We start from the raw sequence: 15,307 nt of genomic DNA on the forward strand, positions 1-15,307 counted from the left end.
GGGTAATAAGTTTACAAATTATACAAGTACACTTATGTCTATTATAACGCATTGGAATAGTGCAAAAAATTGCAAAATGCAAATTGTTGGCTGCCAAAAACAGTCATTTGAATTTTGACAGATTTGACAGTTGTTTTTTTTTTAGCTTTTTTAATAGCGCCTAGGCTGTGGTCACATCTAAATATTAAACAACACACGATCGTCGCTTCGGACATTAATTTAATTCAACATTAAATTATCCATTGAAATGAACGAAAACGACATCTACTCCATATTGTATTTATGGACGGTTGTGTTAACGAGTCATAGTCACATAGTGTGGAAAAATATTGATTTGCCCTGGTATACTACTGAGGTACGATTTGTGATCTACGTTATAATCTATATACTTTTTTTCCAAAAAGTGCATCAAAATTTTAAATTTACTACAAATTTTATTCTTTCTACGCACACAACAATTATAGGGTAAAAGAACCAAACTCCGCTTCATACCATATACATATATTTGCTGTGTCCATAAAACATTGTATCCTATCTTCTCTACCAAATCATAAGCTCTCTTTCTATCTTAACTTTATCATCCAGAAATAAATGAGATTACTGAAAAAGTAGAAAAAATTGCCAAAATCCCGGCGCATTCGGAATGACATTTTAAATGCAAAAGCTAACTTGAGCCAATCGTAGGGAATAATTATAAAAGCCGGGTTTACTTAAAACTAACATAAGTAACTTAACATAACTAAAATCGTCATACATAAAGTAAAAACATTTTAATGGTTGAATACTTAAATGTATTTAAACATTGCAACGTCAACAACTTTGTCAGTAAAAAATTAAAATAGCATTAAATAACCTAAATTTAGCACCATCTAATTTTTCTTTGTCATAACATCATAATTGTTAGAAATTTTACGACCCGTCTATATGTTTTGTGGTAAATTACGAGCTTTAATATTTTTTTTCTTTTCATTTTCATATAATAATTCACCACAAAACAAATAGCCACTTCACAATTTTAATTTGAATGTGTTATGTCAATGTTAGTACAAATTTTCTATAAAGAACAATTAGTACTACGTTAGACTTATAAAAACACTACTTATCGAAATAGATATGGTAGCGATAATGTGTCGTTTACCTAAAAAATATCGTCATGATATAAATTTAAACACTCCTGTTCACTTTTAACATCCAATCACTAACACTAAAACTGGATTCGAATATAAATTCAGTCTTTTCGGGGACCCGGAGCAGGTCAAGGGAATTGAGATGTGGAGGTTGACCGCCTGCAGCCAATCGAAACAGGGGCAGGTATCCTAGAGGCACCTGAGCCACGATCCTTCCTAGGCGCGGCGAGTTGCCTAGTACTCGTGGACCTCTCTAATTTTCCATCAGACATAACCCAGGCTGATGTGAAATCTGCGTAATCTGAATCTTTTGAACTCGTCCTCGACAGCGAGTCTTCTCCTTTCGAATATGTCCTAATAATTTCCTTCATTTTCTCCAGCACTGTGGCGTCATCTTTCGCAGTCTCCGCTGAACGCAAAATCTGTTCGAGAAGCGGACTTAAAGGCTTCTGGTGTGAAGGAGACCGGAGGGTCGCACTGCTCGCTCTTAAAGGAGAATTCCTTTTAAATGCCTCGTTTTGCGCCTTCGGTTTGGCTTTCGGCGATTTGTTTGGATTCTCGAAGGTATCTGCTCCTATTGTAGGCCTGGCTTTTGCTTTCGCTTGGTTTGGAGCAGTTCTACCTCCCCATGTATTTCTTGCTGTAGGCGGTAGCTTTGGAGTGAGTTTTGGGGATGATTGAGCTGGCGTATGTTTAGGGCTGGGAGTATTACCCCGGCTGGGAGTTCTATTTCTAATGGGGGAATGGGGGATCCTGCTGGCTTGTCGGCTTCGAATCGTTTTCGTAGGGGATTCGGTGAATTCGCGCGTCGCTCGAAGGCTTTTGCTTGGCGAATCGTTGTTTTCGTGGCTGACAATGGACTCGGGGCTCGCGCGGTTGGACTTCTCCTCTGAGCTTGCCTTCCTTCCACCGTAGAAGGTATCGGAGAAGTCGGTTTTGCGCAGACCAGTGTTGAGGCTCACGTAGTCGTCGACCCGGTCTGTCTTGTCTAAGCAGCTGTCGTCATGGTCGAGACGCTCTGGAAAAAGAAAGAAACGTTTAATAAAAGTAATAAAAATACTTCTTAGGTAAAAAAGCTAGCAAGTTAAAAAGATTTTGATAGTTTTTCAATGACTATACAAAATTAGGTTGACGTGTTAATTAATACACGCAACCGAAATTTGCGAAGCGTGTAACGTGTACATAGCTCCTCAATGATTACCAGACAACAGAGCGTAAACCAACAAATAGCAATTAGCACAATCCATAAATCATATAAACAACGCCATTCTAACGGCCATTTAAGTGAATAAACTAATAACAATAGGCCTATTTCGAATGTTATCAGCTTTATGGGCCATAAAGTGACGGTAAATACACCAAAATCGATATAACGGTCACGATAGAGGCATTACTTATGGTATTCCATTTTAGGGTAATGATAACTGCTACCTGCTATTTGCAATTTTGAAATTTTCGCTCGTTATTCTTAAGGTCACATTCCAAGAGAACAAAATGAAATACTAGTTACTGACTTAGAATGTTGTTCGTGATGTATTCTATGTGAAAAATAGCCTAAAGCATTCGTAGAGCATCAAAATGAAAGTGCAGAAGAAGTCTTAGCGCGATGTGTTTAAACTTTCAACACACAGTTTACCTAGAGCGTTCTAAAAGAATTGCCAAGTCAACTCTATAAAATGTACATAAAAAATAATTAGATAAGATTTTTTTCTGATTCCACCTTCAATTCTAAATAGTTTTTTAAGAAACTATGATTTTATATCTAACTTAAGATCCAACTCAAATTAGCTAGGTAATAGAAAATTGTATACACGATATATTGCTATAACAAATCATTTCTTTATTTTTAAGTCCATTATCACTACATAGTATAAAACAAAGTCGCTTTCTCTGTCCCTATGTCCCTTTGTATGCCTAAATCTTTAAAACTTCGAAACGGATTTTGATGCGGTTTTTTTTAATGGATAGAGTGATTCAAGAGGAAGGTTTTAGTATATAATTTATTAGGTTTTAGACAAAGCGGGCGAAGCCGCGGGCGGTAAGCTAGTAAACATATATAAATCCTGTTACAAAAAGGACATTTATGAACAAATGTAACAATGTGAGTAATGTAAAATCACGTTTCCTGATTCGCCATAACTTGGCGGCCATAAACAACGCCTTGGTCTTGACTATTATAGCCTAGTGTCGTGTGCAATGAAGGATTTAGTAATATCATAATAATCTGTATAAATAAAAATGAATCTGTATATCCCTTTATCACGGCATGACGCGTGAATAAATGATTAGATCTAAGGGATAGAGGATAGATTGATAATTCTTTTTTAATGTTTACAACTGTCAGAAAAATCTTATAAAAAAAAGTAAGAAATTGGCGCCAAAAATATTTTTATAGGTACTTCACGCGTTTGACAGTTCGCGCGAAGTCAGGACTACGTTTGTAGGGTCAGCTAGTATGGTATATATAATATTTGCAATTTTATTCCCTTCCTTTGTTATACTAATTAAAGAGCGGGATGATTGTGCAGGGAGGAAATTAGAATACATTGTGGATTGTGGTTATGGCAAATGAAGGAACTATGTGATATAAAAGCTATTTGATTGCTTTTGTTTTACTGTTTTTTATTATGACATGAATATTTTCATTAGACATATTGTGATCTTAAAGCGTTCATAACGCTGTAGGTAATTTTGAATTGAAAGTACCTATCAAACATGCAGTTCTACATAATATTTTTTTTAGATTTTTAACACAGCATCTAGTTACATAATGTTAAATGTATTCTACTGTCAAATATTTACACATTTAGATCAAGTATTACAATTCTACTAGCCGCAAATTTTATTCATACCTATTAACACACCCGTAAAATGACTGTAACTACCTAAATCTCAAACATACCAAAGATGTTATAGCATGATTCACTTGGCTGATTACTAAGCCAGTATTACGATCACAGTAAAATTACCAGCATTCCCTTCCAGTTAGTTAGACAGTCATTGCTGACTATTCGTGCTTACTTAATGTAAAGGTCAGGAAAATCAGCGGTATGAACTAATTTTATTATTGCCTTTCCCTAGCTACTACGCAAAATGTGGTTTCAGATTTCATGATTTTATGTTAAAATTAAACTCAGGTGTTTATTCAACTAGACTTTCTTATTAGGGGTTTTTCTAAATTCATATTATGAATGGTTATAATGCCGAGATTTTACAGAGAAGAACCGCCAATATACTTCAACTGTGATTATACTTAAGTATTGTTTTGATGTACTTATCTATTAAATATCATTAAAATTCTAAGTTTAATATTAGTTTTTCAAGATACAGATTAAAGACTGTTAAACTGAAGCCGCGTTTTTTTTTAATATCTGGAGTAATCATCATTATTTATTATTAGTTAACAATTTTATAATGTCTGTACGAGGTGTGAATAGAGACATCTTATGTTTATTCTGCAATTTCATTCAATTTAGTTTACTAGTTTTGCTTAACAGCAAACATTATGACAAACCTATTAAATTTTATGTGAATTTGCATTAATATTCTGAAACAGTCACACATACAATCAAAATGGAAATTTAGTATATGATTTAATGGGTCTTTTTCTTTCGATGTACAAGACAGAAACATAATTGTAACATTTTCACTCGATTCATTTTTTATTCAAAAATGATGCCTTTTTTAAGGATTATTACATTTTTTTAAAGATTTACTTGGACTTTATGTCTAAAATAAATGTTAACAGTAAGAAAATAGAGTTTACTATCGAATCCCAAGATATTTTTTCTCTAGATCAATTATTACTTTAGTTATAGACGAAATAAGAATTGAGACTTACTTTTCGAGCTCGAACGCGATCAAAGGGCGCACGCGATATTCAACTTTATTGCGGCTGTATTAGCGTCTAGTACCGTAACCGGTCTCTCAGTGCCAGAAATGAGAAAGGGAGCCTCCTCTTAACGCAAGTGAAATCATTTCGGACATATTCAAATGAGTTAGGCATGCTCATGTTTGGATACAACATGTTATTGTTTTCAATTATTGACCTCCATTATAGAATAGGCTACGTCAAAAGGCACGTTAGAATGGATTTGACGTTTTGGTAGCATTATCTACTGTTTAATCTGCGGTGGTATGTTCTAATTTCTAAAGCTTCTATGGGATCGACACTACGTAATACGTGGTAATACCACATCAGAATAGGTGCACAATACCCCAGATTAAGGCTTATACATGCGCTAATAACCTTGACCATACTTGACGGATCTCAAACCTCTCCCGCTGCACCTTCTTTTTTCCTCGCATTTTGTATTTAAAAAGATACCAATCAGTGAAACAAAAAATCCTCGTCAGGGACTGTTGTGTAACTGATAATTTATTAAACATAAAATTTTCAGAGCTCTAAGTCAGCAGGTTACAAAGTTTATAGAGTATTTGCGGAAAAATCGATGACCACGGCACATTTTTAGGGTTCCGTAGCCAAAATGGCAAAAACGGAACCCTTATAGTTTCGTCATGTCCGTCTGTCCGTCTGTCCGTCTGTCCGTCTGTCACAGCCGATTTACTCGGAAACTATAAGTACTACAGTGATGAAATTTGATGGGAATATGTGTTGTATGAACCGCTACAAAAATATGACACTAAATAGTAAAAAAAAGAATTGGGGGTGGGGCCCCCCATACATGTAACTGAGGGATGAAATTTTTTTTTTCGATGTACATACCCGTGTCTATGGAATCATATCGTCGTATCAATGGAAAGGTCTTTTAAAATGATATAAAGTTTTCTAAAAAACATTTTTCTTAAAGTGAACGGTTTTTGAGATATCAGCTCTCAAAGTCGTAAAAAGTATGTCCCCCCCCCTCTATTTTTATAACTACGGGGTATAAAATTCTAAAAAAAATAGAGGTGATGCATGCTAATTAACTCTTTCAACGATTTTTGGTTTGATCAAAGTATCTCTTATAGTTTTTGAGATAGGTTGATTTAACTGTAATTTATTATATTTGCTGCTACGGAACCCTTTGTGCGCGAGCCCGACTCGCACTTGGCCGGTTTTTTTTTCTAGAAATCTATTAACTTTGGAAAAAAGTCCTCGCGAGCAATTAAAGATCAAAGATTATCCTATTTTATATATTTTTTTCGGTATTGTGCTTTATGTTGTACCAGACTTTATAGAGGTTGAACATAGTCGAAATTGCCGGGTAACGCCTTAAATACTAGAGCGAAAACGTATTTGTCCTGCAAAAGATGTATTATAGTGTTTAGTTTTCGCGCCAAAATGTTTCAGGCTCAAAGACAATAGAGTAAAATGGAACATTTATGACGTTAACAAATAAACCATTTAATTTTCATCTGATACTATGCTTTTTAGTTACAACATTCTTGTAAATAAAATTGAATTTGCTACATGCTTGCATATATTTTCACGGGCTAATTTCTGTTTCTCATTTCAACAATAAGCTTGAAATTGTCTCTACTTCAAAACAATAACTGTTTATTATATGATAATTACATACAGAACACGCAGTAGAAATCTATATCAGTATAATTATATTTCCCATGAGTGTGACAGTGAAATGCGTTTATTGTCATTTGTTATGGGAGTACCGAGTAGTCATTGCAGGTTTATGCATAATATTGAATTAGCGAAAGCGAACCGTTGTCCATTTTGTTATTTATTTTTATTTGATGACATGTTATATTGGGATTTAAATTGAAAAGCTTTAGTAAAGATTTAACGCAGTTGTTTAGTAGGTACAATAGATATATTTTATTTAGCAAGTTTTTCATTTATAATTTTCAATCATTTAATATCGCGTTTATTACATAGTCAAATCTAAAATCAATAAAAATCTGTTCAGACATTTTTAAGCTATTGCATAGCTTCTATCGCGGGTCTTGAGCGCGGGGACCGAATCGAGAAATTCCGTAACGAAAAAACCTTACGCTCCGACAGGCTCGGAGGTGTGGCTTGAAGCCATGCTATGCAATAGCTTTACCGCGGCAGTCCCCGAGTGCCACACGTCTTTTTTCATTATTTTTTCGCGTTAAAAAAATATTGTCCAACATAAATAACCTCAAATCAGCTTGTTTATCGTGTTTTATGTATATCAATGGCATAATTTTAATAGATAATGGTTTACATCTGTCAAAATAACAAAAGTCCTCGATAGATATATTTTATCTGGCGATTCTCAAAAATCAGTTGCTTGTCATTTGTTTTATATAGGTACTTATTATCATAGTTTTTTGTGTAGGAACTCGTACATTTCAATATTTCTTTTTTTTTATATATTAAGTATGCATGTAAAATTGAAATCTCTTAAACCAACTAATTGATTAAAAATTCGACTGTGTTCAGTTAAATCGTAAGAGACGAGCAAAAAATTTAATATTTCAATTCTAGATTAAAACAGATGAAACAAACAGACAACCCTGATGAAAATATTGCAAAACTTTTTAGTCTTGTAACACAAACAATTTCTATAATTATACATATTTTATTATCCGTAACAACTATTTCAGTAACAGTTATTTATCGTAATCTATATACTTAAGTAACGTTACAAAATATTTCTCTTTATTCACAATCCTATTGGATTCCAATACCATTTAAGGATATCTTTATTGTCACCTTTAATATGAATGCTTACGTGCGTCACTTTTGTAGTAATGGAGTTACCGTATTATCAACATATTTATACTATAAATAGCTTTTATATTATAGACCTGCTGTTGCCCGCAGCTTCGCCTGCGTGGAAAAGATAAATTTTCATGGTACAAACTTTCATCCCCTATTTGATCCCCTTGGGGGATGAATTTTCTAAAATCCTTTCTTAGGGGACGCCTACGTTATGACATCTACCTGCATGCCAAATTTCAGCCCGATACGTCCAGTGGTTTGGGCTGTGCGTTGATAGATCACTATATCAGTCACCTTTGAGTTTTATATATATAGATTTATTAGTCTTGGATTGGTCTTGGATAATATTTAAATAATCATGGAGAAAACGTAAAAGTTATTTGTATTAAATATTAAACAAACTACATATTTCAACGATTTTGAACAACCATAGACACAGGTAAATTGTTTTTATTGTTGTTGTTAGAATTATGAGGAGGAGAGGCCAGTTCATTAGTGTTTATATTTTATTCATCTGACTTCTAGAACCGAAATAAAAGAAGCTCTAAAGTCTAATTAACAGAATAAAAACATTTAAAACTTATGTTACTATTTTACTAGGATTTTCTTAAGAGGATCCTAAATCATTTTCCATATGTTATAGAATGCGTCAGATCACTAATATCAAGTTAAATTGCAAAATAACACTCACCACTAAAATCAGCGTCATCCATCGAGTTCTGACTGTGCAGCGAGTAGCGATTCGTCGTCTTTGTGGACGGCGACCCCTGTGTGGACCCCGCCACGACCCCCAGGCTCCTGTAACCCTCGTCCGACACCTCCGATCCATTATCCGACGCGCTCTCCACAGCCGGCGCGGGAGACAACGGCCTGGGGCTTTTATTCCTAACCCCTAAAGGCGCCGGCACCAGATGATTCGTTGTTACAATCTTTGTTCTCCTGTCTGGTGATGGTGAACACCTCCCTGGACTGTGCGTCCTGGGTGCTAAGTGTTTTCTGCTCGGACTGGCCGCTCTGTCCATGTCCATGTATGGTAGACTGGTGGGTGCATCTAGCTTGTTATTGGAGTGGTACTGCAGGCTTCTCGGTTCCTCCGAATAGACTTTCGACTGGTACGGCATGGACATCGGTTCGTAGGATTTGTAGGTCTGTGTGTCTTGGCTTGGGCGTTCATAAGTGACAGTCGCGCCGGCTAGGTCGTGTTTCGGTCTGGCTAGACGCGCGGAGAGGGAGGTGCGGTGCTGCGCCTTGCAGCGGCAAGGGTCGTGCTTGTCGAGGTAGTGGGCGAGGGTGTCCCAACCACCACCGACGCGAACCATCACGTGGGAACGAAGGATCTGTAAAGAAAGTTCAATTTAGTTGGCTATCCATAGATTAATTACAACTTTGTTTTTATAATTATTCGATATCATATTTCTTGGTAATAATATGTAAATTTAATTTAGTATACTTTCTTCTTAAACGTCGTATTCTTAAATAGAATCTAAGTGAATATAAGTACATATGTACTTAATTATCCACGAAATTCATTAATTGTAAATCTATAAATGTAATTTGATTAAGCCCGAGTCATTAAGAGCTTGATACACGAAGGTTTTACAAATACAATTCCCTTCGTTATACCAATAAATTATACAAATAATTAAAGGCACCCAACCTCGAACCTTAGCCTTAACTTTGGACATTAAAACCATCTGTTGAACTCAGTTCTACCGCCACTCCATATATAGGTCCGGAAGCACTCAGCATTAAATTGCACACACGTGCTATAAGTGATTTTAATCCATGAATGGTTACCTATTCTCAATGTCTATTTTGATCGTACGCCATGATTCATACTGACCATCTCCTTGTATGGTTATATCAAATGCGTGACCTTTGTGTTCTGTTTCGGATTAATCAAGTTTTCCATTGCGTGATTAATTGCAAGTCATTTGTGGTACATTCGTTAATTCGTTAAGTTTTTGTTTCGCTTGTTGGGTTTTAACTTTTACGTTTTAATTTTTTTTTTATTGGGTGAGCTTTTGTGTTTTTTTTAAATGTCGTGTGTAGGTATTGGTCTTTTCTATACCTTTATTTATTCTAAAATCTAAAATATATACTTAATATAAGTATATATTTTAACATGGTTTGACAGAGATCTAATATTCACCAGGCTCCAGGAATCAAATTCAATGAGTTACTTGTCAATACTAAACTGCCATATAAATCTGATCATCCATACATATAATTAGAACCAGCACAATTTCACCTAATCGTAAAATCTTCAGCATAATTCAATCAAATGATTGATAAACTGTTCTCAAGCGCAATGAATCAATATGGCGGCTCGATAAATACCATCGAAGGTAAACAGGAAGCTTTAGCTAGATAAGCAAGAAATGATAGTTGCCTGCGCACGCGTCACAATGAAAGGAGTAACGGTCCTACTAATATTATAAATGCGAAAGTTTGTGAGGATGTGTATGTGTGTGTTTGTTACTCTTTCACGCAAATACTACTGAACCGATTACAATGAAACTTGGATTAACACATAGGATAGGTTTTATCCCGGAAATCCCACGGGAACGGGAACTATACGGGTTTTTCTTTGAAAACGCGGGCGAAGCCGCGGGCGGAAAGCTAGTAGGCTATAATAATCAAAATACTGGGAGTGCATAATAATAATAAATGTTTACTTAAAATTCTGAAACTGAAAAACCTGTTGAAAAAATTAAGAAGACTGGTACGGCTTATTTAGTGGGTAAAATGCATATGATACTCTAAAGTACAAATTCGATGAAAGGATGTATTTTTTATTTATATTTGTTGAGATACTAAATAAAGGAATATTTAACAAATATCTGAAAATTTCAGCTTTACTTTGTAAGATAAGCAAAGATACATCATATCATAGTATTAATTCGAGTTTTCTATCTAGTTATTCTTCTTTAATTTTCTTCCACTAATAGAAAGGTCACATCACACACGAAACTTTCCGCCTTGAAAATAAATACAAAAAATAATAAATATCTCCGTCGCCTCGGTGTGAACCTTGCGGATCCAAATAAGGAGCGATAGATCCCGATCTATAGATCTAATGGGCTTTGATCTATATCTACTAATAGCGCGCCTAATATGACAAGCCTATCGGTTATTATAGTTCCGAGTTAACTGCATTGAAAATATTAAACTCAAGTTCAACAAGCCTAATTCGTAACAGCATTTTAGCTCTATTCAAAAAGATGCGTTATAATTTTCCTTTGCAGTCATTTTTTATTTACGAATTGTATGAATTATTTGGATATACATACCTACTCCTTTTACAATTTTAATATTCAAGGTTTTGCTATTAAATAAAAGCAATTAACTTTAAATATAAAGACTAATGTGAAATGTAAAAAGAATGTTTGTAAAACTTACCCGAACGAAAATAAGCAGCTTAGTGTCGCCAATTCTGTATTTTCCCTCCGAAACCCTGACCATAGGGAACTGCGTAGGACAGGAGCATCTCTCGACCAAATCCCTGACTCTCTCGTCTAAGCTTCTCAAGTCATTAGTCACCAATTGCGGCTGTGGTCCAGACGGTACCAGACCTAACGCAGAATCGTCTGGTCTCAACTCCTCTCCAGCCAATTCCCTCTCAATCTGCTTTTCCATTTGAACTAGCAGTGGTGCTGGCATGCCAAGCACCGCCCCCTTTCTGGCAACTTCTAGAAGGCACAGCACTACGTGTTTCTCGTTCTTTCGTAAGCATAAGTCGTCAGTTTCGAATAAGAGGCATTCCAAAATGCCAAGGGCTTTGCGGCACCAGTCTATGAAGTTGGAGAGATTGTCACGGGCGAAGAAGGTGCCGGCTTTTGCTGCGGGGAGCATGTTGACAGGTGGCCGGGAGCGGAGGGCCCTAGCGAGGGTGATGGCCTCCTCTGTTTCTGTGTTCAGTGACTCGATGATCAATTTCGCTGAGTCGCGGACTGCGTTCGCGTGCTGTAACAAAGATATTGTTGGTTAGCTTTTGAAAAGGAAGAAAAAATATGTCACTATCAGTTTAACTGTGATGTAGCGGTTGTTTTTAGTAATAAATCACAGATAATGAAAATGTCCCTTGAATACTGAATATGACAATTTATATTGAAGAATTAGATAGTTATCTATTTAACTGAACTATCTAAACATGTATTTGGTTGGCGTAAACTGTAAATAATGGAGAAAGTCGAGATATGATCATGCGAAATATATTGTGCAAACATGTACAGGTCTATGTCAATATTTAATTATAAACTTTCTTTGTATTGTGAGTATTAAATGACCGTATTGATAATCAAAAAAATCGAATCAAGTGGCCGCAAAGACGCTCCGAAACATTTTATTTTAATGAAGCCGTAAAGCGGCGCCACAAACAGGCTCAGACCAATTTGTTGCCATATTCGATAAAAGTAATGAGACAAATCTAGTCTGAATCGCGCTAACGAAGTTTTTTTTGTACTTTCTATAACTACATGCCATATGTTAGGAACGGACGCCTAATTTGGGAATGTACTACCTTTTTCGTTGTATCCTACTTGACATCGACACTCATAAATAAATTATTTTAAACTGTATGAATTAGTGGTTGTAGAAATCAAGATATAGATATACATTTTGTAACTTGTAGGAACTGTAGGAAATCGATATACCTACCTAATATATTAATAAATTGAATTCAGGATTGTTTTCTCGTACCAAGCTCATACCTAAGAGGTACTTCAATCATATCGCTGTTTACGTATGCTATACTGAATTCTCCAATGTATTCTAATCATCATTAATGGGATAAGACTGGATGAACATTTTACGAACCAATTACGATTATAGAATAAGAATATAGGTACCTAATATGAAAGAATGTTTTTTATGGTAGGTATCTATCGTAATTCGTAAGTGTGTAATCGTTTCTCGAAATTTTCTAAAAACATATGAAAAGGTTACATTTTCTTAATCTATAGACACATGACAAGACTTAAAATAACGATTAAAAGTGAAGCATACTAAATTATCTGAACAAAGATTCGCACATAATTTGAATATGTAACCAAGTCCTTTGTGATATTTCCAAATACCGCGTGTTCTGTAAATGCAAATTATATTTGCTTCTATTTACACGCAAATACGAAATTCCTTCACCTTTACGTTTGCGAAATGTTCGAATATTCATAATTTTAACCTATTTTAATGTATTATGCTATTTAGTAGTTATGGCTCGAGATTTTGTTCCTTTAGGCTTTAATATGTAGTAGGTATAATGATTATGTAGGATTCGAAATTCTGTAGTTTTAACGATGAGTAATTATTTAAGAATACCACAAATTTTAGAAACAAATATAATTAATAGATACGTAATTCTTTATAAGATAGAAGATCCACTGAAACAGATATGCGAATAATATGCGAAGAATAAATGAATGAATCATAATTTCATAAACCTTCATTAAGTTCGCAGTCGGATAAAACGCAAATAAACATAAAAACATAAATCCATATACAGCATATACCATTAATAAATATGATATATGAAATCAGAAAGCATAAAATATATTGATAGTTGGTAATTATGTGAAATTATAATATCTCGAGACGTGAGGAAGAAATGAACCCAGTGTACTATGCGTGCCAAATAAGAATAGGACTGTCAAGACGCCATATTGTTCAGTAATACGCGCTAACTTCATTACCAAAGCGTATGGTGTGCAAAAAAATCAATAAAGAAATTATATTCAGTTTAAATATTTAATGTACGCTTTGTTGGTATTTCTAATACATTTCACGCCAAATTTATTATGAATGAGTAGGATTTGAAAATAAAAGCACGTATATAAAAAAAACATATATATTATTTCAGTTTTTATCAATCGGATACTATTTCCTCTACACCACTTAACACAGCGTCATCGTCGTCGTATTCTGAATCTTCATTGCTGTCGCTGTTACTGCTATCTCCGCATTAACTATGAAAATGTTAACTTTTTATGAATACTGTTTCCACACCTGTATAATTATACATTAATTATCAATCATATCAATCAAAAATATAAATTAATTAATTTATCCATAATCCATCAGTGAAATTCAATAAATAGTATTTTTTAATGAATATAACGATTATACAATAATTAAATATAATCATGAACAATAAAAAATAATTATATGAAAATTCTTTTTCGCACATTTTTGCTGGCAGTACTAATTTGACAGTTTTCGTGTGAAGTTGGCAGCAAGCGCGGTCCTATTCTTAGTGGGCACGCATAGTAAATAAGTGTGTGTTCTGCTTTGTACTGGAGAATTATTCCTTTTTTAATCAGGAATAGTAATAATTTATTTGTTAAAACAAATAATTTGTTTGTTTTAAATACATACTAATTATAGGATAAATACAGAAAGTAAGTTACTCGATAAGGTCATTAAAGTGTTGGTTGTGAATTTTGTAATATCTATAATATTAGTTTAGGACGTAGTGAGAAATATCATAAATAGAATATCTTTTAATATTCTATAATAGATTACTGTTGCTCAATAATTAATTGTTCACAAAAAATAATACTATAATATTTCAGCGAGAAAGAGCAGTGAACTAAAGAATTTTATGTGTCCGAGTATTTATGTTTACAGCTACCTATCTGTCAAGTCTGTAAGTATATAATGTGACCTTGAAAAGAGGTGTAAGTGGAATAAATCAGTTGCCATACGCAAATAATTTCTGACACAATCGCAGAAATATAAAATTATCTGTAATAATTGGACGCTGCGACGAAGGCTTAAGGCGCGTGCGCATTTGGTTATATTTTGGCGACTTTTATGTAGTTAAATAATTTAATTTGAATTGAATGATTTTTACACTTTTAGCGCCTTTTTTAATAGGTAATGTATCAACGCAGTAAAATAGAGATGAAAATAAATTATTCATTATTCATTCATGGTTGCTTTATGGAGGTAATAAGTATACAATATAATATCTAGATACATAAAACACAATAAAAAAAGTGAGCTCTACTGAAACACAGAAGATTTCATATTTCTTCATCAAATTACGATGATTTTAATATTTTTGAATAATGAATATCTATGATAAACTCAGTATAATTAATCTTTGGATTTTCTTTTAAATTCACCTGCAAAAAATACCATAATTATACACGCAAGGCAAGTCGCGTTGCCACATTACAAATGAATACACACCTTCTACCATTGCCAGATATAATCATGTTAAATTACTTAATGGGCTCATTACATGGCCCATGAACATTATGTGAACTACTGGTTTAAGGTTTAACATATGTTTACGGTTATTTGTGGCTTTAACTTGATACGTCTTTTTTATGAGCGATATTTTTTATTTTATTTGTTGTTATTTTTGAGAAATGATTCAGAAAAATTAATAGTTTTTTTTTTTTGGAAATAATGAATTTAAAGATAAGATAAAATTAGTAGGTTTAGATAACTTTGAAAATATAAATAATATTAGTAGGTTAATTATTTAAATAAGCTTTATTTTTAAGCTACTGCAAGGGTAATTGTT

General features: G+C 34.0%; 1 protein-coding gene across 1 annotated transcript in view; it reads right to left on the bottom strand.

Moving 5' to 3' along the window:
- Positions 1-318: 318 nt before the first annotated feature.
- Positions 319-15,307, bottom strand: part of pigs (GAS2-like protein pickled eggs) — a 75,530-nt gene continuing 60,541 nt past the window's right edge. The window contains exons 3-5 of the mRNA XM_090114551.1: positions 11,179-11,742; positions 8,468-9,113; positions 319-2,145 (exon numbers count right to left, since the gene is read on the bottom strand). Of these exons, the coding sequence (XP_089970677.1) occupies positions 1,256-2,145; positions 8,468-9,113; positions 11,179-11,742 (2,100 nt within the window). The 3' untranslated portion in view covers positions 319-1,255. The remainder of the gene's footprint in view (positions 2,146-8,467; positions 9,114-11,178; positions 11,743-15,307) is intronic.

This window comes from Colias eurytheme, chromosome 21 (assembly GCF_061535395.1).
Source record: "Colias eurytheme isolate Ceu_HAF_F1 chromosome 21, ilColEury1 Martin Lab GWU primary, whole genome shotgun sequence".
NCBI lineage: Eukaryota > Metazoa > Arthropoda > Insecta > Lepidoptera > Pieridae > Colias > Colias eurytheme.